Raw genomic sequence first — 22,227 nt, forward strand, 5'->3', positions numbered from 1 at the left:
CCTGCTTGCAAAGAGTTAACTTGCCAACGGTACATGAAATCCTTAACACTGAAGGCGGATTTACGGTGTTACATGGATGCTGAAAAGACGGTTTAAAACCCAAGCTCTACTTGCCGTTGCTTGAAACAATGCATTATCAAAGACAATGGGCATCCTCGATTATCCAGTCCCTGATAGTCTGCAGGCAGTCCGGGCATTGTGCTCGGAAGCAAGGCTGCGCAGAAATACACGAGAAAACCGACCACCGGATCGCTACCCTGCTAATCCGCCGACGTTCCGGGACTGATAATCGATAAGTCCCAATGTACCCACATTGCTTCGCAGAAAAATAAACCACCGGAAAACCCCACTTTTGATGGCACAAATATTTTAAAATATTCACGGCGAACGCCTAAGCCCATTTGTCGCTCCGCAGTAAAATAACGCCGAAGCACATTTTTTTCTCTTCATGACAGCATACTTTTGTCAGTTTATGCAGCGAGAAAGATTCCTTTCTAGAGAACAAGTTACAAGAAGACTAATAAACAAAATTGTTTTAAAGTATCACCTCAAAATTTTCCCCGAAGAGTAGAAAGAATAGGTGCCAACTTGGAGCATTATGAATGTTTTTGTAAAATTTCAAAATTGGCACTTCAGAGTAGAACAAATAGGTGCCAAAATTGGAGTATTAAAACGTTTTTGTTCATCTCAATCAGGTTCCCAAATTGTCAACAATTTATACTCTTATTTTTCTCGCAGCAATTGCAAAATTTGCTGCATTTCATACTTTAGCCCGTGCCATCAACCAAGAGAAGATTTGTCATGCAGATTAGGAAAGCAGAGTGCTAGTTCCTGGAAAGCCGAAAAAAAAGCTGAGGCAGGATAGGAGAGGGGCGAATAGGAAAGGAAAAAGAAAGGCAAAATTTATCACCTTTGCCAGTCCGTGAAGAATGACAACTAGCGAAGCTTTGCTGTTTTACCTAAATCGACACATTTGCACCCGGAACAAATTACGTTTAACAAATATGTTTGTAATTTGCAACTTAGCACACTTTTAACTTGGAAGGACTGGGGTTTTTATAGCTGGACACAAAAAACCATTCGTTTCCCTCCTCTAGAAGCCCATATATTGACTTCAACAGGGGATTCCTCAAAATTTACAACTTTCCCAGAAGTACGTAATTATGAAAAGTAGATGAAGTTCGCGGTAATGTAAAGCCACCCAAGCGCCTAATTGTCATATAATTTGTTTTTGTGTCATGGAGATGAGTGCGGTAGAGTGCAAGCTCGAGTACAGCGGCGCAAAAAGGAGGGAGCAAGAGAGAACGGGAGGCAAGCGGGGAACGAAGAGAAAAGGGGAAAAAAGAGAGAAGGGCGCGAATCATGGGTGCTGCTGCCGGGAGCCGCCGCGCGGGGGAACAGCGCGCCACGCTGTTGGGAGCGTGCCCGGACCAGTGTCGCTTCCGAAGTGACGGAGAGCGGATTGCCCAACGTGGACTGCGGCGCGGCCCCGGTGTGAACTCCGCGCCCCTCGTGGTGCTTTGTTGCATTTAGCGAGCGTCAGCGCTAGCAAATCTCCGCACAACACCACTTCGGGCAAAGCGCTGCCAGTGGATTATTCACGCAACTGAGTGCCTGCGGCGTAAGGGGAATAGTATTTTTCGTTCTCGACAGCAACTTGTTGTTTTCTGCCTGTCATCGTGCCGCTGGGGTGGAGACTGTTATTCTTGTCACGTCGTAAAGTGTTCCTGGGTAAGTAGAGGAAGCTTCTTTTTCTATGCTGTGCCTTGAGCGGGGGTCTTGGTGAAAGAAACATGAATCCTAAGTGCTGTTTTTGTTCTTTTAAACCATGACTGGTGAGTAGATGAGCGGAAATTTGTTTGGTAGAGCAGTTTAATGAGCATAGGGGTGTTGTATTCAAACCTTTTGGGCGAGTAAACTCAAGTCAAATTGTGAGTAAGCGACCGAGTTATTGCTGTCGAAAATTCAAGCTTTTACTAGCTTTGTAATTTGTGTAAGCTGGAAGAACTACTGGCAATTTCGATGCAGTCAGCGCCTGAAGGGAGTTAAAGCAGGGAAGCAAAAAAAAAAAACAACGCCTAAATATTTACTTCAGCTTTAATGCCAGTGTATTCCCTCGAACAGTCAGCCACGCTGGTAGGTAGATAGCAGTTCGCGTACTGTTTTGCCTCAAACACCCGACGAAAAAACGTATATAAGAAAAAAAAGGCCAAAAAATGTTTTCGGGTTCTTAAAACAGGCGCCGTAAATTTTCAAGTGGGTGAGACGTGTAGTTGTGTACATTTTGTTACTTAAAAAAGTTTGTCCTCAATGATATATTTATTGAAACTATTGCAAACAACTGCAATGTGCTTCCATAAATTGTTGTTGCGCGTATGACACCGTTCAGGTGGGATAAAACGTGTCAATGATGGCTAACGCGTCTAAAAAAGGCCTTAAGCGACCGAAAACGGCTCACCACAAATTTAGATTCTTTTTTGGTTTTAGAATGATTCGTGACATATATTTATGTGTCGTGGCAATCATTCGTTTACCGAAAGGAACCTTTCTTTGTGGAAATATTTAATGTTTTTTTTTTTATTTTGTTGAGTGCAAAAATGTTGTCTCTAGAGCAGTTATACGCAAACATCGTGATGTAAAAAAACTTGCTTTACTTGGTAAACTCAGTAGAGACGAATGTTCAACCTACTAAAATTTTGACAAGTGAAGTACCACGGAATTAACAAAATCGTAATAGTTTGGCAAAACACGTATTTAAACACCTGAACCCCGCTGTTTAAACCCCTGTTTTTTCTCGAGCAGCTCGCGGCGAAACAATAATGCTCGGGATTGTTTTCATGATTCATAGAACTTCGTACTTATTCACGACGTATTTTTGTTTTTGTTTTCTACCCCTACGTATTTTTATACTGCCTGTTTTAGGAAGAAGGATAGAACGTTTTTCCCCAAAATACGTTGAGACAACGCAGTTTAGCCAGATGAGTTGAAACTAATTAAACTTTGACATATCATTTGAATAACTGTTGGTGTTATTAGCACTTAGGTATATACGCGGCCGGAATTTAAAATTACTACGCTTTGGTCTACTGGCAAAAGTTTGCTGCAAAACCTTTGCTTCACTGAGAGGCCACATCTGAACTATAACAAGTCAAAATTACGTACCGAATGTTTTTAGGAGTGGGTAAACTGATAAAATATTTTACTTAATTTTTCTTTTGTTGGCGTGACAATTAAGCCGAACAAACTCAGCTTACCCCACTACTTCTCACCTTTCTGATCATTTTCAGCGAGGGCTGCCACAAGTATTGCGCAAATACCTTTACAAAAGTATGAATACGTCAGAACATTAAAAAAATCTGGTGAATATTGCTATTGTGGAACAAAAATTTAGCATCTCTAAAAAGCATATGCACCTGAAAAAAAAATGAAATTGCAAATGCGTGAGCAGATACCTACTGGAAAACCTCAGCTGTAAATGGCAGAAGTATCCGATCAACAGGCTGCGTACTCTTGTCTCCTTTTTATATTGAGGAATTTTTGGTACGCCGAAGAATTTTTAAAAGAGATAAAAAACTTGTTTCGTGACATACAGACGGTCTGAGGAAGTTTCTGCCTTGTTGAAAAATACGAGAGAATAAGGTAGTGAACTTAAAAAAAAATGTATGTTTGATATTTTGACGTTGCGGACAAAAATATAAAACCTTGATCAATGCATCCACCTTCACATCCTCCTCCCCGCCCTCCAGGAAACATAAGCTACGGAGCCCGAATGATGCAGTTTTAACCTCCACAATACAACCTATCGATTACGTTAAAAGATACAGGTAAAAAAAAATCTGCTACGTTAATTTATCGACGAAATAAGTGACGCCTAATGATTGTGCGCATTCATAGGCGGTCTGCAGCCCAACAATAAAAATTCCAATTTTTCGGATAATTTTTTCAGTACATTTTTGTTACTGTGGTTGGGTAAGTTCTTGTTTGCACTACGGTTGAAACAGTAACATTGATTATCTTTATGTTTTCACGGTTTCCCGCACTCTAGTTTACGCATCAATTTTTATTGTACGAGAAATAATGCCAATGTGGGATGTTGGTGTAACGCTTCGTGTTGTTTCCTTGCAGGTGTTATTTTTGTGCTTTTAGAGAAACTTTTGAACGTCTATTGACTTGCTACATATGAAAGGGAATATTCAAAACCTTTATTTATTTTATTTACTTCGTAATATCAGCTTTCGCTTGCTGTCATTGTCAATGTTTCCCTCGCGCTCTGCTTCACAGCTCTGAGAGATCACTTTTCAACTAGCTTCCTGGCTATCAAACTTTTTCGTGCCAATGTGCTACTGGCCTACTAATCCGAATTCACCTTGATATTCAGCCTGTGCTCCACTAATCAAATTTAAAATAGAAAAAGTTAGAAGAGCAGTTTTCTAGCCTGGGTTGTTTGGGTAGCGACGCGGAAGGCCTTGGCTTCTTTGCCACTCCGGAAACACGTTGCGGAGCACAAACCATGCCACTCTTAGGCTTTCTGCAAAACCCCGGTGTCTGCAAACATGATACAAACTTTTTTTGAAAGAGTTGTGTTTTTATGGCCCCCAGCGCTTGTCTGGCGCCATGGATGTTTTAGTCCCTGAGAATTTAAAGATTTTAGACAATAATGTAAATTCTCCTGTGAAAGCGTGAGTTTCGCGACTTGGACAGTTACATATCCAAACAGCGCCCTAAATTTAAAGATAGAACGCTGAGCAAGATGCCACCATCTCACATACGGCCGTGGGGTTAACTTGTTTATCGCCCACTTTAATAGATGGCGCTGAAAACCGCTGAAATACCCGTGTTCGCACTTTGCTTTTGACGTGACTTCTGTGCCTGCCATTTTGTTTAAATGGTTGATAGTAATGGTGTCATAAAACATAAGCTATGATTCGACAAACAATCATATAAGTGGCCGTGCTGGTTACGGCAGTGTGTCAGTGTTACGTCAGACAAGCGCCACGCGTCCGACGGTTGTTTTGAGCAGCGTCAGTTGCAAAGTGCCGCACTAACTGATTCGATGCTTTTTTGTTCGTTCGTAACTTTAATCGTATACCCTACCATTCTCACTAGTCTAAAAAATATATGCAATAAATTTAAATGCGAATAGCCCGCTCAGCAACCTTATATGGCCTGCCTAATGCGTTTGCTGTTCCCGGCCTCAGCCAGTCGCACAGCTTCCCGTAAAACGCCATAGGTTCTAGTGAGAAAAATTAGCTGGTGGGTCGCATGAGCGTTTTTTTTTTCGAATTATACAGCTTGTTTTAGAGAACTTTGCGTTAAAAGGGTGTCAGTGGTATATTACGACGGAATCTTTCGAACGAACCAAACATGTGTTTCGGTTGCATGGCCCCTATAAAAGGTCGCACGTGGCACCAGTCTATCACCGCCTTGTCTGAGCCGTGGGAGCTCTTAGACAGGGGTGCGCTTCCTTTCACGCTCCTGGCGACAGCACCGACAACCACTGCTGATAGCAGCCAACATCGGGTGTAACGCGCACCGAAATTTGTGCAAGTATGAAATTCAGGAGTGCGTACAATGACACAATTCACGTTACATGTGCACAGCTTCATGAGAATGAAAAAAAGACAAAACTATGGGAAAACTAATTCCCTGACATCTAACAGCCATCCCTCTTGTGGCACGCTCCACATTCGCGGTTCTGTCCAAGTGTATCCCCTTGCTGTCCCCAAAATTATCATTTTCGTCGCCCTCGTAGTTATGCTCTTGCTGCGCACAATTTCCTACGTGTCTGAAAATAAAACGTGAGAAAAAAAATCGACGTTCGCAAATGCTTGTTTGCGTCGCTTTTGTTCGGTTAAATTTATGCTCTGTTTTGTTCTCCCATGTATTATACATCGGCCACGCTTAGCGTGCCTAGCTTGTTACGGTGGCCCTAACCGCATCGTCATGCTCATTGCATATATTTTAAAGCAACGTTCAATATTTTGTGGTTATGCTAGTCGGATCAAACATTTTGTCTACCTGAAGATAAACGGCTATTCTAACTAACAAGATATTCATTGACTGTCATGAAGAACAGGTTTAAAGCTCAAGCTGACGTTTGAATACACATCATAATGGCAGACTTTATTTAGTTTAAAACTTCATTTGGATAAAAAGAAGGCGCCACTGTGTGTTTACCTCCGGTAACGGAATTGTTACAACTGTGTAATGAATAAGACGCAGTTAAAGATAGCGTGTCCCGCTTACCACTCACTGCGTAATTGTTCTTACAAGGGTCCAAGAAAGCTTACCATTAAGGGGTCCCTGAATTAGGGGCGAAAGCACGGTTTTATTTTTAGGTAAAAGATGGAACACCGGAATAAAATCATGAACCGAACGCACAGCCTATATGAAAGAGAAATGGCGTAGACGAGGAAGGAATTCATTTACACTCATCCCAGGCTGTTTTCCTTTGGTGTCACGTAAGATCAACAAGATCGTGAGGGCATTCAACAAAAGCATGGGGGGTGATGCGTATAGCTTGCAACCTAAAACAGTATGTGTATTTGTTCTTTGATGACACGCAGTGTAAGAGGTCTTCCCCGGTCTGACTCTCCACCAGGAGATCGGAATTGTCGGCACGACAAAGGACGGTCTTCGGGATATCCTTGAATACGCCCTTCAGTGAAGAGTTATAGGCCTTTTTCGACTAGTACCAAACGACGCGGTCATCTGCACTGGCCAGCCTGGAAAGAGGTGGAATCCGCGCTCTTCAAATTGGCCAATTTCGCATTCCCTTGCTTGAGGCGGTGCTGTTGCGAAGTACGCTCGTGTGGACAAGCGTAGGCGAGTAAAAAAATTCTTGAAGCTGTTTATGGTCCCTTCATCCCAGAAGATTGTTGCTCCGCCGTAAACAGATAATGGAAGGACGAGCTTAATGCGACATTGCGCTTGCTGGAAAATGTATCCCTCCGAAGTCAACAGCGACGACAGAGCGTGGGATTTGAGACCGTCGGGGACAGCGTAGAGCGGATTTGCGTCGAAACTAGGGCCGCGGAAATTTATGTTACTGTGCAAAGGCAGTTGAGTTAGCGGTGAAAGTCACTGTGTAATTCCCCGGGCGGAATCGTAGCGGCCCTGACCTTTGAGTTTAAATGTATATCCACTCTTTGGGGGCTGTTTTGAAACGTCGAGGTTTCTACCCACTTGTTTAACAAAGCGCGGATCTTCTAGTTTGTAAACAACACTGATCCGTTAAGAGCGTTTCAAAATCCGACTTCTATGCTTAACTTTTGGTTTGCCCGATGGACGACTTTAGGGAACTCTGGTTCGGCTTATTCACTAAATGAAATTTTTCCGAAACCTGAGAGCCTTACACAGCCAAACGAGGCCCGCATAAAGCAAGCTTTCGGCGCAAATATACTGCCTGTATTCAGCTGAAATTCCCGCCTTATATACAATAAAACTAGAGTGCATAACTATTTCAGAGGGTTTGCGAATTACTCAAAGGCCCTATGGATTCAGCTTCGGTTTGGCAAATGTATTTTGCCCTCTGGGAAAACAACGTCGCACAAGCGATTTTTCTCCTACATAATCAATTCCAGGTACGTGAACATCAAGTAGCGATTTTTTTCTTTCGACCAAATGGAAACGAATATTTTGCTTCGAATAAATCCCTCCGGTATGAGCAGCCAACACGAAGTTGGTGTTTTTTTTCGTGCCCACGGTTCTCATTTTTTCAGAGGGGCCAAAATGGGGGAGACGTTGAATTCACAACTCGAACGCCTAGGGCAGGGCTTGTGCATCGGCAGCTTCGGGTACGTCACGCGTCACGTGCGCAGCAGTGCGTTTTTTTTCCTGTTTTTGTCGGACTAGGCGGCTCTGTGCAAACCGCAGCGAAAAACCCCTGTTCCGTGGAAAAATTGCACAGGATCGGTGCGTCATCCCGCGTCTGACATGCTGTGGAATTTATCGCATTGCCTTTTTGCCAGTTATGGTCTATAGTAAAGGTCTCTGCGATCAGATGTGAAGGAACCACATCTAGATAAGATGAGGGGATCGAGCTTGGTGTTCGGCAAGTTTTTACGCTCGACTGTCTCTATCTCTATCAACAACTGGTTCTCGTCGGTGCAGATTTTGGAGTATTGATTATTTATTTTGCCGAAGCTGAAAAACTCACCCAGCCGCAGCAGTGGAAACAAACAAAAAGGCTTGACTAAAACTAAATAGAATATAAGGAGATTAGCAAAATATCAAAAGTAAAGATGTCATTCGAAATTAGTTTGTTCGCATTGCTCTTGATGTATTTTCTATGGTTATAGTAATGTCAATCCTGCCGTAGACTACTTTATATTTGCGCTGGGCAGAAAAAGCAATATTGCAAAACAGTGCTTCAGTCTTGCAAAATGGGGTTCTATCTTCAGAATGCGATTGAACAGGTCTTGAAGCCTTCTGCTGAAAGCTGCACTCATTGGCTATGTGCAGTAATTGATTGATTATGGGGTTTAACGCGCCGAAACTACACAGTTTATGAGGCGCGCGCCGTAGTGGAGGGCTCCGGATTAATTTCGCCCAACTGGAGATCGTTATCGTGAGCCGAAATCTCGAACACACTGGCGTTTTTACTTTTCGCCTCCATCAGAAAACCGGCCGCCGCGGCCGGGAATCTAACCCTAGTCCTTGGGTTCATATGTGCAGCAATCAATATAGCATGAAAACTACACATTTTCACCTCTCAATGCACCTCTGCATAAAAAAAAATCTCGGATGCTTCTTGAAGCTTAGCGCCTGCTACATTGCTCGCCGCTTTCAACTGGGGTATCCTCACATACTTCTGCTTGCACCAGTCTATGTTCTTATGGGGACTAAAAGCAGAAAGAATAGACAAGTCACACCTATGCTTTGCCGGATCACCAGTGTATGTTCTTATTGGGACTAAAAGCAGTAGGAATGGACAAGTCACACCTATGTTATGCCGGATGTGAAACTAGATAAATGGGAAGGATGGTATGTTGGAGAAATTTCTGACATTTGTGCCAGGCAAGTGCTGAATAGAATTGACGTCAACACCAATGCTGCCAACTGCTGTGTTTCGCAAACAAATAAAAAGACGGCATAATTGCAGCACAACTGACATTTATTTACATGACACACACTCTCCTGCATACATATTCTCAGGTGTATAAACATGCATCATTAAAGCAGTACATAATAGCACTATTTCTTGTCATGGAGTTTCTAAGTGTGCTGGATGTGCAGGATAAAGTTGTCTAAGCTCGATAAAACTATTCACACAATAAGGCCATTTAACAATAAACCAAATACATAAATCAGTGCACTGGAACAATATTCTAAAACAAAGGAGATCAATTGTGCAAGTGCAATAAACTGACAGGACAAAAAGGAAAAAAATAATGTGTCTACACTCGCACAAACAAATATACCTTGTCGGTTGTTGAACTGCACTATGGAAAAAATGATGCAGGTACATTTACTGGAAATACATGAACACCTGGGCATTAAAACGTACAAAAATCACAACTTTTTATGGAACTCAAGGAATATTGTGAAACCAAGGACAGCGATAGCACAAGTGCAGTAAACTGAGAAATGTTAAAAATTACTATGTGTAAACAAACAAAAGCATCTTATTTGTGGCGACATTTGCGGTACGAGAGCGCTTGGACACAAATACCTTTGAAAATTCTGATTTTTTTCGCCATTCTATTGAATCCAACAATCTTGGCTCAAGCTACCTTCTCAGAACTTAGCAACGCCGTCTTCGCTTTGGCAGAGGCTTTAAGGACGAACAACCTTTTGTTGGAGAGCCCCTAACTTGCAGGCCAGAAGACTGTGGCACAGCTTTTGCCATAACACTAAAACTGGACTCAAGGAAACTCTTTGCACTACGCAATGCTTCAACGTCATCACAGTAATGAAGAACTGAGTGACATTTTTCCCACTGTGCAATAATTTCCTTACGCAGTGTCGAGACACCTGCATGCGTCACACTTGTTTGTGTAATTGCAGGCTCGGAAAGCACTTCTGCAGACATGACATCATTGTCGCTGTGTTCAATATGTGGGTCCATATCTGAAGACTGCAATGTCACCTGTGACCCCTCAAGGCACCCTTCCGGCAAGGAAAGGAAGGACCACCCTTCAATGTGGTCAAAAACAGCACAGAAGTGCTTACACAGATATTTGCTCTTTGCAAAATCAAAGCAAGTGCACGATGGTGTGTTAAAATCAACTGTGTGCTTTTCCTCACTGTTCTTTTTAGAGCGAACAGCAAATGTACATTTAACGCCGAGCTCCTCTATGTCGTCAAGGGTATATTCAACTGCATTCATATGCCGTCTCAACATGTGCTTGACAAAACTGTGGGGCCTGCCATGTAGATATGAGGGAACATTTTCATTCCACTGTCTATACAGTGCCGACTGTTTCATTGTTACTTGATGATATCTTTTTTCATTCTGAGGTAGATAGCTAAACACAAGAACACTTATCAGAGAAGCCAGTGATCGTTTCCCACTTGCACTCTTAGTGTGTTGTGCTTTCAGCACTTTGTTTTGAGCCTCTATGCCATTGTTGGTGCTCAAAACTACATCAAAACCTAGACGGTAGTAGGCCACCCAGAGCTCTTTGGCAGGCAGCCACACAGTTTCAAAATAGTTCTGAAGCTTCTCATTCTTCCAATGGACAGAATTGAGATCATCTTTAGCCCTTTCAAAGCTCTCCTCACTTTGAGAGTTGGCAATCTGCTTCATCAGATGCAGGACAACACTTGGATGTTCAACATTATTCTCTTTTCGACGAAGCCACCTATTCCAGGCTTGGAGTCTGTGAAAGTCACATAAAGATATGTGACTGCTGGGAAATGCCTCTCGAATTGCACTTATTTCAGCTTGACTGAAATCTACCATGAAGTACTGTGGAGAAATGCCAGGCGACCATTCTTTAAAAATGTTCAGGGCCTCTGCAATACAATTTGCTGTTTCAAACTGCACAATAAACACTCCAACCGTCGTGTACCCCACTGGAGTTTTCACAACTAGCAGAAACAACGGTAGAGCATAGTCACTCGTTTTATGTGTCGCATCTAGACAGACAACGGAAGCACCATATTTGGCAAACATCTCTTTCATAAACCTTGTTTGAAAACAAAAAATAAGTGTCTGTTCACACTCACCGGCCACCATCTCCTCTACATTGTCATTGACGACACTAGCTTCTGCACAGCCTCCTGCTGCATATGGCCGATAAAACACCTGTGTTTCTGGTTGCTCTGTCCTAAGCCGCTCGATTAGAACAGCTGTATTTTCTTGGTCAATTGTACTAAACCGGTCTTTCTTAAGTGCAGCCTGCACATGATTGTTGATGTCTGCATGGGTTGGGAAGTATGCCCTGCTGCTACAATTAGGCTTTTCTTTTTCTGCAAAAAGCACGTCATGGACATAGTAACGAAGACATTTATCTATGTCTGACACAGATGTGATGCCCTCTCTCACAAGGTCGTGGATGCGCAGGACAACATCTTTGTCAACAGTTTGACTAAATGCCTCAATTTCGCCAAATCCATGGTTCGTGTGAGCACAGAAGTCAGAAATCGCGACATATACCCTTTTCTCAGAAGCAATATCGCGCTCACACTGAAGAGCTTCACCCAGTTCCTTCGCTTTGCTGGCCTTGAAGTTGTTTTTCTTTATCCGACCGCAGGGCTGGGGCAGCTCAACCTACGAAAAAGTTTCTCAATTTCAAATACAGATCTTCCACATCTGGACATGAGAGAGATAACGGTGCCAGCTCATAGAAATGTGCATTTTCACTGTACAAAGACCGAACTATAATTGCCTACCTTGTGTTCTGGGTACAGTTCTATGTATTTCAAGTGCATTGCGGCTTTACAGCCTTTCTTTTTTGTGCCCTGTAGCTGCAGCCTCTTCTTTTTGATGCCTTGCCAGTCTGCAGCTGTTTCATCCTGTAAAAGGTAAACAAAATGAGTTTTGGTAGTGGAGGTCCAAAGGCTTATGCTTGAATTATATTTTTTAATCACCTATTTATGGTGAACACTAAAAACTGGGACAACAGAAGCCAAAGTGGAGCCCTAGTCCAGGGAGTCTTTTAGCCTGGCCTCTTCATTAGCATGCTTCCAGTTTTCACCTTCTACTTGACATCCAGATATTCACGACTGGTTACATAGGCAATGAATGTCTGACAAAGCCAACAAGAAATAACAGGAAACCTAAATATCAAATTTTGCAGTTTTTTTTGTATTTCAAGCTACGTACCTGGTGGTGAGCATCAGACTTCTTGTAATATTCGTCCCCAAAGATGCATTGCTTCGTTGCGTCTCCCGTCACCCGGAAGGGCACGAGGTCCAAATAAATTGGAACACCGCCGTTTGCGCTGTTGAACACAATGTTGCCTGCGAAGAAAAACACACATGAGCGCGCACTTCCTTTTGTTAAACACTACATCGTAAGCAGCACCCCGCACTCCACTGCTTCTAGTTATTAAACCACGTTATGAACGCCCGCTGCACGGTTTGTGTTATTCCGGTTTCACGCACGAGTCAACGGCGGTACGTTGACATCTAGCTTTACATCGATACTTGTTTTGTTCAGAGAAGAGTGTCGAATTCATTCTTTGCTGCTGCACGATGAAAACTCGCGCCATCCCCAAGCACAGCGAGCCGATCTGCGAACATTGAAACGGCCTCCAGACTGTAATACTTCAATTACTCGGGGATTTACAACCCCCCACCCTCAAAACGCTCCCAAAATCGAAATTCTGGATAAGCTTAATAACAACTGAAGTCTTTATCGACGATGACGACAGAAAGAAGAGACAATGAGGTCCTACATTTTACTCATTTATATCATAAGTGGGCTATAAGGACGAAAGAAAATTAAGTGAAATGAGATTAAATGACACCGTAGCAGCGATTGGCCCGAATTTCTATGAGGTTCGCGGTAGTCGGCGATTCAACGTGGCTCTGTGACAGCTGTGACAGCAGTATGTAACGCCGCCTTCACCGATGTTCGCTCACCTGGCTTTCTTCGAGATGAACGCACAGAAAATTTTACGTTGGCAGCAGCCAGGGATCTTTCCAGTTGTTTGACGTCATCTTCCGTCGTTAGGTACCCAGACCAAACACCGTCGTGAAGTTTCAATTCCTGCAGGTGCCTCCTAAGGATAGGCACCTGAACATCAGTGACGTCGCTCATTGCTTCGATAAGACTTCGCTCATTGCATCGAGTCAACGAATCGAGTGTTACAACGCACGTGAATCCACGGCCGGACTCTACAGTGAACGCGCTTTTCTCACGCGCCGTGCTCGCCGGCCGCACACGTGACGCGTGACGTAGACGAAGCTGCCGGTGCACAAGCCCCGCCCTAGACGTTCGAGTTGTGAATTCAACGTCTCCCCCAAAATGGTTTGTTGCAGCTATCACGCAGTAGACGTTGGCGAAATACTCTGTACTATAAATTCGCGTGTTGGAAACACGGGCACATTACTGGTGAGGTATTTCTTCACTACAATAATATCTGAAGACTAGTCCTCTATTGCGAGAAAGGATGCGCTGTGATAATCGCAGGTATACCTGACTCACTACAACGAAGCGGCGGCTGAGCTTCCGAAGCTGAGGGCGTGTATGTGCTTCACCTAGTAGTATGTTTGTGTTCATTGGCGCTAGTGTGTGTACGACTAAAGATCGCCAAGACTTTATTAGGTGGACCTTCAATGTTGGGTTTGTGCTTAAAAAATGTACGAGATGTGGACGGTGCTGTCGAAAATGTTGTTTATATGGGTGTAGAGGGCACGTAGAGTAAAACATGAAGACGCTCATAATGGCAGATGAAGGAGACTACGATTGACTGGCTTTTGGCCTTTTGGAGGGGAGCGGACTTGATAAAATCCCGCAAAAAATATAAATGTCTTGGTATACTGCAGCTATAGCCAGTACAACGTGCCAGTTTATCTTCAACCTACATTACGATGCGCCGTCAAGAGCATCGAGTTTTTTGGGCAAAAAGAAACCCATTTTGAAGGTCTTGCGTTGAAACCGTGTTCCAATATTGCCTATTGTTCGCCAATATATTATTGTTTATACTAATTTAACAACCATTCCAAATGTTCATTCGAGTTAATGCGGAAGGGGGTGAGCATTTATCTACAAAAAGATAAACTACCCATAAGAATAAACATTGGTGGGACTATATATTTTCAGATCCTAAATGCTCTTCAATATTGTTACACGACGGCAGGGCAAACGGAGGCCTTCTTGTGACTTTTTTCATCACGGTATCATGACACAGTGCCTGATCACAAAACGTAGGAGCCCAGCATGAAGGAAGGATCTTATATATGATATCAGGGGCTGACAGAGCCCGCTTGCAGTACATGCTTAGTGCATGCAAACAAACAATATCTCCGAAACTCCAGAACCATTTCAGAAAGTGCAAGCTCCCAAGCACCGTCGGGGATCAGAGAGTCTCTACAAAGCCTTGGACGTGCACGCAGCTGTAAAGAACGCCTTGAGATACGGGCTTGTCGTAATTGTAAAGCCCACCGATTCCTCAAACATCCCCCTCGCGAGGGGCACGATCAAATGCAGAGCATTTCCGGGGGCGCACGACGTTAAGTAGTTTGCGTTACGTTAATGTGGTTGCACTTGTGGCAACTGCTGACGAGAGAGCGCGGCGACGAGTGCATTCCAGCCTCGCCGACACCCGTCTTTATCACGCAACGATCGCGCCACGCGCGTGCGATTGTGACGTCACGATCACACCACAGATGTTGTTGATCCCGCGACGCGCGCGCCCCCACATGTTGGGCGCGAACCGACCGCGGAGAGAGCGCGCGATGCGAGCGGAGAGTAGGCGAAGAGGAGCGGGGCTGACAAGTGAGCGCGGCGATGAGTGCGTTCCAGCCTCGCCGACACCCGCCTTTATCACGCCACGATCGCGCCGAGAGGGCGTACCTGCGAGCGATGCGGACTACTACGGACGCCTAGAACGGGTAAATGAATTTCGAAGTGCGGTGAAACAAAGCAACGCTTATAGAGCACCTTAGTTTGGCTATACCTTGGTTATGGCTCACTATTGCTCTCCACCTGCAAGTAATCTTGCGAGTAGGCTGCGAATAACAAGATGGCAAGTTGGGCGAGTTGGTGCTGATTCATATCGACAACAGGCGCGAATCACCACTAATTTAGGCAAGAAGATCACTGCGTTCTTTTAAATCTGTCCGGTGATGCGTACTTGCACTCGAGCGTACTCATCTCCAATTGCCACAATGAGGTAGAACCGTAAACACCTCTCGCTGCTCAAATCACGTTGGCTAATTTTATAACCTTACTTGATGCTATTTGGTTCTCTCTTACCATTTTGCTTCCGCGTAGATATTCCTCTGGCTATAAAAGTGTTGATGCTCACAGAAGCTTGCCTTGGACCCACGTCAGAGCACCTTTTTCCCGTTTTGTAGCTTCTTCTGTGGAACCTTTCTCTTGGTTTACGCGTCTTAATGTAAATTTGTTCGTTTCTGTATTTGTGTTTTTTTATTTTTTTTATTTGTTTCTCTACAGTGGTCCAAGTAAGGTCGAGCAGTATTTCCCGTACGCATACCGCGATCTTGGAGTTCTTTTCATTCATCACTCTAACACAGGAAATAGTAATTATGTGCTGTATAACCAAAGATTAAACAGTGCAAATAAAAGAGATTAGAAGGAATTCTTGAGTGAATTCGTGCGTGAATCCAGGTGAATTCTTGGACCGAGGTTAGAAAAATGTTAATCACTTTGCAGCGTTAAGAAAACTAACCCATATTTTTATTTATCTGCCGGGCGTTCAGACAGCCTAGAAGAACCCCCTAATACTAGTCGACACTTCAACGTTTTAACCCAATTTTTGCGCCTTCCCAACGAGGCTAATTAGTCATATGGGCTCTTTCCCGCACAAGTGACCTCGAAAGCACCTGTGCATCAGGAGTCTGGTGCCCACCGCATGGAGGCGAATAAATTAACTTAGGCGCTTCAAGACGACATGCGCCGTACACGCGCAGTTTTTAAGGCTGCAATGTGATTTCTAAGTTTCTGCCGGTGAACTCTCCGTGCATATGTTACACCTCTAAAGTATGCTGCAATGCTAGCAACGTGCAAGCATGAAAGTCGGAAACCAAACACATGAAAGGAGTCCTGAAATATTCATGGTTAATACGTATAAATGTAGTTATTAAGAGGCCGCACATCAGGTCAGATTGGGTCTTTGCAAGAAACAAAACAGGGTGCAAGGCCATAAACACAAGTGGATTGCCTGAACGTGTGCGCGCGGCCCTTCTGGGGGTAGAAAAAGGCCTGTTACTATTTCCCCAGTGGTTGGGAGCATCTACAGAAAATTTATTCTAACGCGTGAATCAGGTCCACTTACAAGTAAATTGAAGCGTGGACCTTTGCCTTTAGGACATAAACCCACCCACTAAGGTGCAAATGCCGTTATTATAGCATAAAAACTGCTTGCTGTGGGTGTAATTTGCTCAAAACGTCTCGAGCTTGGTTATTGGTCGGAACTGCTGGATTCTTATGTGCTAGGTACGTTTTGGCCGCAACTTGTTTGTGTAGTAGTTGCGGATAATATTTTGGAAAACTTGCCCAGAGATAAATGTGCTCAGCCACCAACAGTTGCGGGAAACGTCGAATGGCGCAACTCAAGGAACAGGAAGTGTCGAAAATAGCAGGCGCTTTGTTATTCCTGCGTTCATCTGTTTGCCACATCGTTAACGCACCTATCTACAAAAAAATATCCCTCTGTCCACTTACCGCCAGATGTTTGCCGATCTTCTGCTTGTGTACTTACTAAACCGCATTGGTTGGTACTATTGTAAAGTAATGTTACTGTTTTTTGTGTATTGAGGAGGCAAAAAATTGTATCAGAAGCTATCGAGTTAGCGTAGCTCGGATAAAAATTGGCCACAATTTTTGCAAGGGCATTTTGCTGACATAGTGAAACAAGGAAGAAGAAAAGTAGTAGTAGTCTAGAAAAAAAGAATCGAATGAGAACACTAATTTACTGCAGCTGAACATCTTTTGAAAATGATGCTAGATAATAACTAGTTTAGATAAGAGCAAATTACTTAATTCCACCTTCAAAACAAAAAAATTGGCGGTGAAAGTCAACAGTGTGCTGGTACCATATTCCGAGTGGGAAGTCAACTGTTTTTTCTTCCCTGACTAAAGGGCGGTATGCAAATTAAACACACAAGAAATATTACTCGAAAAGATCTGTGGGCAAAAGATAGCACAGCAGCATTTGTTTCTAAGCAAACGTTGGGTTTAAATGCACCGTGAATATTTCAACATGGTTGGCCCCACACACACTCCGCTTCTTCTAAATTCCACTTCTGTTGAGCTTCCAATGCTCTTTGTTGTAAAAGCAAGTTAAATTTGGAAGAGTGATCCCAATTCAGGATTTTATTCGAGATTAATGCGGAAGCACTTCCCGCAAGCTTTTATAGGCAAAGCTGGAACCGACATGTCTCATTCCCCGTTTCCGCTTGCGGTTGGGTAAAGAAAATGGAGGATGCCTAGTACATAAATTGGACTATTATATAGCTGGAAGTGTCAGTGTACGCCAGCACGCACACATATGAACACATACCAGCACACGCACACACATAGAAATAAAAAAGTTGAGGTTACCAAATTGTTTCCGAGAAAGTCGGTAGTTGTGCGCACGACAAGGAGTGGGCTTTGCTTCGTATAAGAAGACGCTAGACTGCAAAAGAAAGTAAGCTTTTGTAGACAGAATACATTGTTGTCAATACAAATACAGTACCCACTCCAACACTGGTTTTCTTTTCACTATAAATTGCCACAAACTTCAAAACAACCATCCCAGATACCTTTCAAGCACTGCCGTTTTTTTCCATCAATAAAATTGAATAGGTAATCTGGATTGGTTGAGGTTGCTGAAGCATTTGTCCTAAGCAAACCAATACAGACCTCCCAATATTACGCCAGAACCACCTATTTCACACATCACCAAAGGCAACAGCCACGGCCGCCACTACAAATCCGCATACTGTTTGCTCAAGTCGCCACACAACTGGCCGCCATAAACCAAGATCTTCAGAATACTCAGGAAGAAAACCAGAAATTTCAGCAAAATATTCAATATATGTGCCTTCTCAGGGTTTTCTTTGAATCGCAGCAGCACCATGGTATAGAAGAACTGAGCCCGGTTTTTAAAATGAATACGTGATATAACAAAACTTTTACTTATTCCAGGGTTTCTGTCTGACAAATACGAGGAGAGATTCATCGTTGCATTGTGTCTAGTGATGCTTTGTATGTGTAACTATTGCAAAATGTCATTCTGAAGGCACCCTACCTGAGTCCGTGTTGGATATCGACAAGGCGTTTTGAAGAAACGGGAGCCTTATGAAAGAACCTGCCATCCTGTGCGAACAAACGGAGAGAAGTGCTAAAATATAGGCGTATATGGTGAACAAAATGTAAGATTGCAGATGGGATCAAGTTAGTTTCAGACAGCTGTACAAAGGGCATGAATTTGCTAAAATGAACTGCAATAAAAAGAAGTCAAGTTTATTGAAACTCTTCACCCAACCACCTTTTCGTACAAGAAATATCAATTCTAAACCTTAAAGGGTGCAGCAATAGTAAATGATGCATAGGGGTAGCGAGAGCCGCACGCAAAAATTTCAAGTTATTGAATGATTGATTTCTCGTTCTATTGCCGGCTTCTTAAATTTTAGGTGCCCCACATTGAAACTAACTCATTTACAGAAAATGGCAAGGGTAACTAAGCATAGGAATATTTTGCGAGATTTGCTTTCGGCAGCAAATGACGTTTAGTCTTCTGATGTACGTCGCAAAAAATTAAAATATTTTCTTCTACGGTGAACACACTCGAAAGCAAGCCTACCAACTCGTAGAATTTCTGCTACTTCATGTTTGCACTTTGACAATTCTGTGGTAGAGGATACAAGGCAGTCCCACAGTATTCCCACAGGAAAACATAAAGCGTACATGTAGGGAAGCATACGCTAGGGAAGTGAGGATTCCGAGTAGTATCATACGACAGAGCGGCTGGGAGGCTTTTACGGTTGCATGTACCTGGGATTTAAACAGGATGAGCCTTGTTTTCTGTCCTTGCCTAAACGGGCAAAAATAAACTGGTATAATGTATTCAAAATAACATTGCGCTATCTTATAAACTTTTACCTTTATATTTACTAATTGTGGAATATCACCGTACTCCTAGAGTATGGTGACAATTGGAATATATGCTGATACAAAAAAAAAATCATTTTTTTATGGTAAACAATGACGCGCTATAATTCGCAGCAATAAATTACTGATAAACATTCATTTGGGAAGCAGGCTCTAAATGGTATAATAAATTCAAAAACACTGTTCATAAGCCCGTAATTTCAATTGAGCTGAACACGCACAAAAAACCTTTGACATCGTCACAGCAACAAGTTCAGTGTTAGCAACCACCGCGGTTGCTCAGTAGTTAATACATTTTTTTGTCCTGCGTTCCGATGTAAAATATTCCGGTGCCCGCGACCTCTCCAAATATGGCAGAAACGGCTGACGTGCATCATTGCTCGGTACGTCTGTTTTTGTAGAATCAAATAGGCATTTTTACAATGAACCCAGAACACAATAAAATATAGCCATGGTTTTACAATTATACACACTTCCAAAGTATCTCTTCCGAATTTATCTTTATTGTTGACCGGCGGTACGACTTTTTCATTTCGGCAAATACCAAGTTTTTGTTAGAGCGGAAATTGAAGTTTTTTTTCGTATCTTTTTAGTTGCATAACTTAATGCGCTAAAGTTCCGACTGCAGAAAGGTACCTCCGGGAATTCGAAAATAAAAACAATCAATTATTGTCAAGCCCAATGGCCTTCCAAGTACGGGACACGCCTCTAAAAGCACGGATGAATATCACTCGTCCCTCAAAATTCGCCATATTTTCTTGACATTTTTTAAAGCCATTATAACACCGATAACATAGCAGTTTTGTCACGAACCTTATTGATTAGAGCCAGCGTTGTGATGAATAACCAAAACGTAAGCAATGTGCAGAAACCATCCAGGTGACGCAAACTTGTGTACCTTGGAAAAAGTTTATGGGACAAACATTTTCTGAAGAATGTCACAGCCTCTACATCGAAGATATCCATGCAAAAAAACGTGTCGATGTTCATTCCGAAAAGTATATTTGCGCAATATTTGCACCTAGGTCAATAAAAAAAACATTAACGTGAAACAAACTTCTAGTTTATTGAAGTCGTGATAAAACAAAGTTCTCTCTGTATTTTTCTTCATTGCTTTCTCTCATTTTTCTCCTATTTCTTTTTTTGTCCTCGTTAGAATATTTTTAGTATTTTCCTGGAAGCGTGGTACATTAACAAAACAAAACAAAATGCTCCCAAAAAGCAACGAAGTGCCAAACCTGCGAAGAATTTTGTGAAGGTCCTAACTTGAACGCTGCGCAGGTAAATAGTTTCAAGAACTTATAACTCTTTTGTAATCCAGTACCACTTGCTTTTCCAATATTTCAAAGGCAAAGTCTTGAGATGGGGAACCTTGAATGGAAGCAGCAAAAGTCAGCCTTGCAAAACTTTAGTGAGGTCGGTATCCGCCCTAAGCGCTTTTCAGTCGTTTCAATATACGGCTTTATAAAGATCTGTTGAAACCCTCGAGTCTCCGGTAGAAAGACTTCAAAAGGTAGTTTCGCTGAGCAGACACTTTTTTCTTCTCACGTTTCGAACTTGTGAGGTGGCGTTCACTAATTCTTTCCGCTCTTTTGGCACACACACACAAAAAAAATCCAGGCCACTCCCTAACACCGTGACAACGGTGCTCCCTTTAGAAAAAGACGTTTAATTACAAAAGCTAGACGCTTTTTTTCCTTTCAAAAGCGTCATTTTGCTTAGGTACGATTTCAAAGGTTTCGTGCATGGTCATCTGAAGGAACCCTGGAAAATACTCGAGACGCACGCGTAACAATGAAAAGCCATGAGAAGATCAAGCTTAAAATTGGACAGAACTTTCTTTGATATAGTCGCCGTGGAGAAAAGAAAAGTTGTTATAGCTTGTTCAGATCAGAGTGGCAAAACCTGCGACCTCTAGCCGGGTTTCCACTACTTTGCGGAGTCCCGGTATTGCTGCTGAAGAAATCGCACAATTTAGCACATGGCAATCTAAAGTGTAATATTACCTTGATTTTACCTGATAGTTGCCTACCGAGTACGGTTGTCACTAGGAAACTTTCACAGATTTCCCAATCTGGCGTATATGAAAAGCCTACATCAGAAAGAATAAGTCGTAGGAAGTTGCTTTGATTGAGCGCTCTATTTTTTTGGCTCCCTCCCAAACAGCCAGACAGAAATATAACCTAACTCGTCAAAGAACGTGCTTGATACTGTTGTTTATTTCACTTTCTTAGGCGCGAGGTTTTTAAGCTACCCACAAGTCCGAAATTATTGTAACCTCTAAAAAGGCGTATAATTCGAGCCCAAAGAACATCTATCCTCCTCAAAATGACAATTAAGGAACAGCGCGAACCTTTCCAAAATAAAGTCGAACACCAAACGGATCAACCCAGAAATGAACGGACCTTACTCATTTAGGATTCTTGGTATTGTGGTCGTCGTCCTGAGATGGTGCTGCGCATTTTTTATTTTATTTTTAACGTTCATGCAGCCTCTCCAAAAACAAGCCTCTACTAACGCGCCGGAATCGCGGAATCGGATAGACGTCCGCTTAATAACGCTAAGGACACAGGTTCAATGCGGCTACGGGTAGCGTTTTAATTTTTCTTCAGTTAATCCACCATCGTCATCATCGCTAGAAAAAGTTGGCTATCCTATAGTGCGTTTTCGAGGATTACCGAGAAGATCACAGCGAGGTTAAATGACCCGCTTTAAAAACAAAAAAAATGAAAATGCCTGCATAAAAAATGTAAGGCATTTGCTCTTTCAAATATCTTTTGCCGGACATCTCAGGGCTTTTAAAGGGGCCATGCCAACAAAACACAAGTTGATTTTATTCGAAAGATTTGGCCTTTCACAGTGCCCCCAGCGCTTTATTCACTGAGAAAGCAATGAATTTAATTTATAAATTTTTTCTCCCGCAAAGCCGGTTATTTTGTGACATCTGCCATTAGGTGGTTCTTCAAGCAAAATGTAAGTGCGCAATTTGGTCT

At 42.8% G+C, this 22,227-nt stretch overlaps 2 protein-coding genes across 2 annotated transcripts in view; one reads left to right on the forward strand and one right to left on the reverse strand.

The window, feature by feature from the left end:
- Window positions 1–1,388: 1,388 nt before the first annotated feature.
- LOC144142478 (neuropeptides capa receptor-like) overlaps window positions 1,389–22,227 on the forward strand; it is a 151,407-nt gene continuing 130,568 nt past the window's right edge. Inside the window, exon 1 of the mRNA XM_077674020.1 lies at window positions 1,389–1,731. The gene's annotated coding sequence lies outside the window, so the exon portion shown is untranslated. The remainder of the gene's footprint in view (window positions 1,732–22,227) is intronic.
- Window positions 9,323–12,620, reverse strand: LOC144141492 (uncharacterized). The gene is made up of 3 exons (XM_077673048.1): window positions 12,272–12,620; window positions 11,839–11,961; window positions 9,323–11,716 (listed from the first exon to the last, which is right to left on the reverse strand). The coding sequence occupies exons 2-3, from the start codon at window positions 11,875–11,877 to the stop codon at window positions 9,746–9,748; spliced, it is 2,010 nt and encodes a 669-aa protein (XP_077529174.1). The 5' UTR covers window positions 11,878–11,961; window positions 12,272–12,620; the 3' UTR covers window positions 9,323–9,745.

This window comes from Haemaphysalis longicornis, unplaced genomic scaffold (genome assembly GCF_048455015.1).
Source record: "Haemaphysalis longicornis isolate Haplotype H1 unplaced genomic scaffold, Haemaphysalis longicornis Haplotype H1 scaffold_6, whole genome shotgun sequence".
Classification (NCBI taxonomy): domain Eukaryota; kingdom Metazoa; phylum Arthropoda; class Arachnida; order Ixodida; family Ixodidae; genus Haemaphysalis; species Haemaphysalis longicornis.

Excerpts from the sequence above, each read along its gene's own strand:
- LOC144141492 (XM_077673048.1), bottom strand. The coding sequence starts at position 11,877 with ATGCACTTGAAATACATAGAACTGTACCCAGAACACAAG. Across the intron at positions 11,717-11,838 it reads AACTGTACCCAGAACACAAG|GTTGAGCTGCCCCAGCCCTG; the intron begins GTAGGCAATTAT and ends ACTTTTTCGTAG.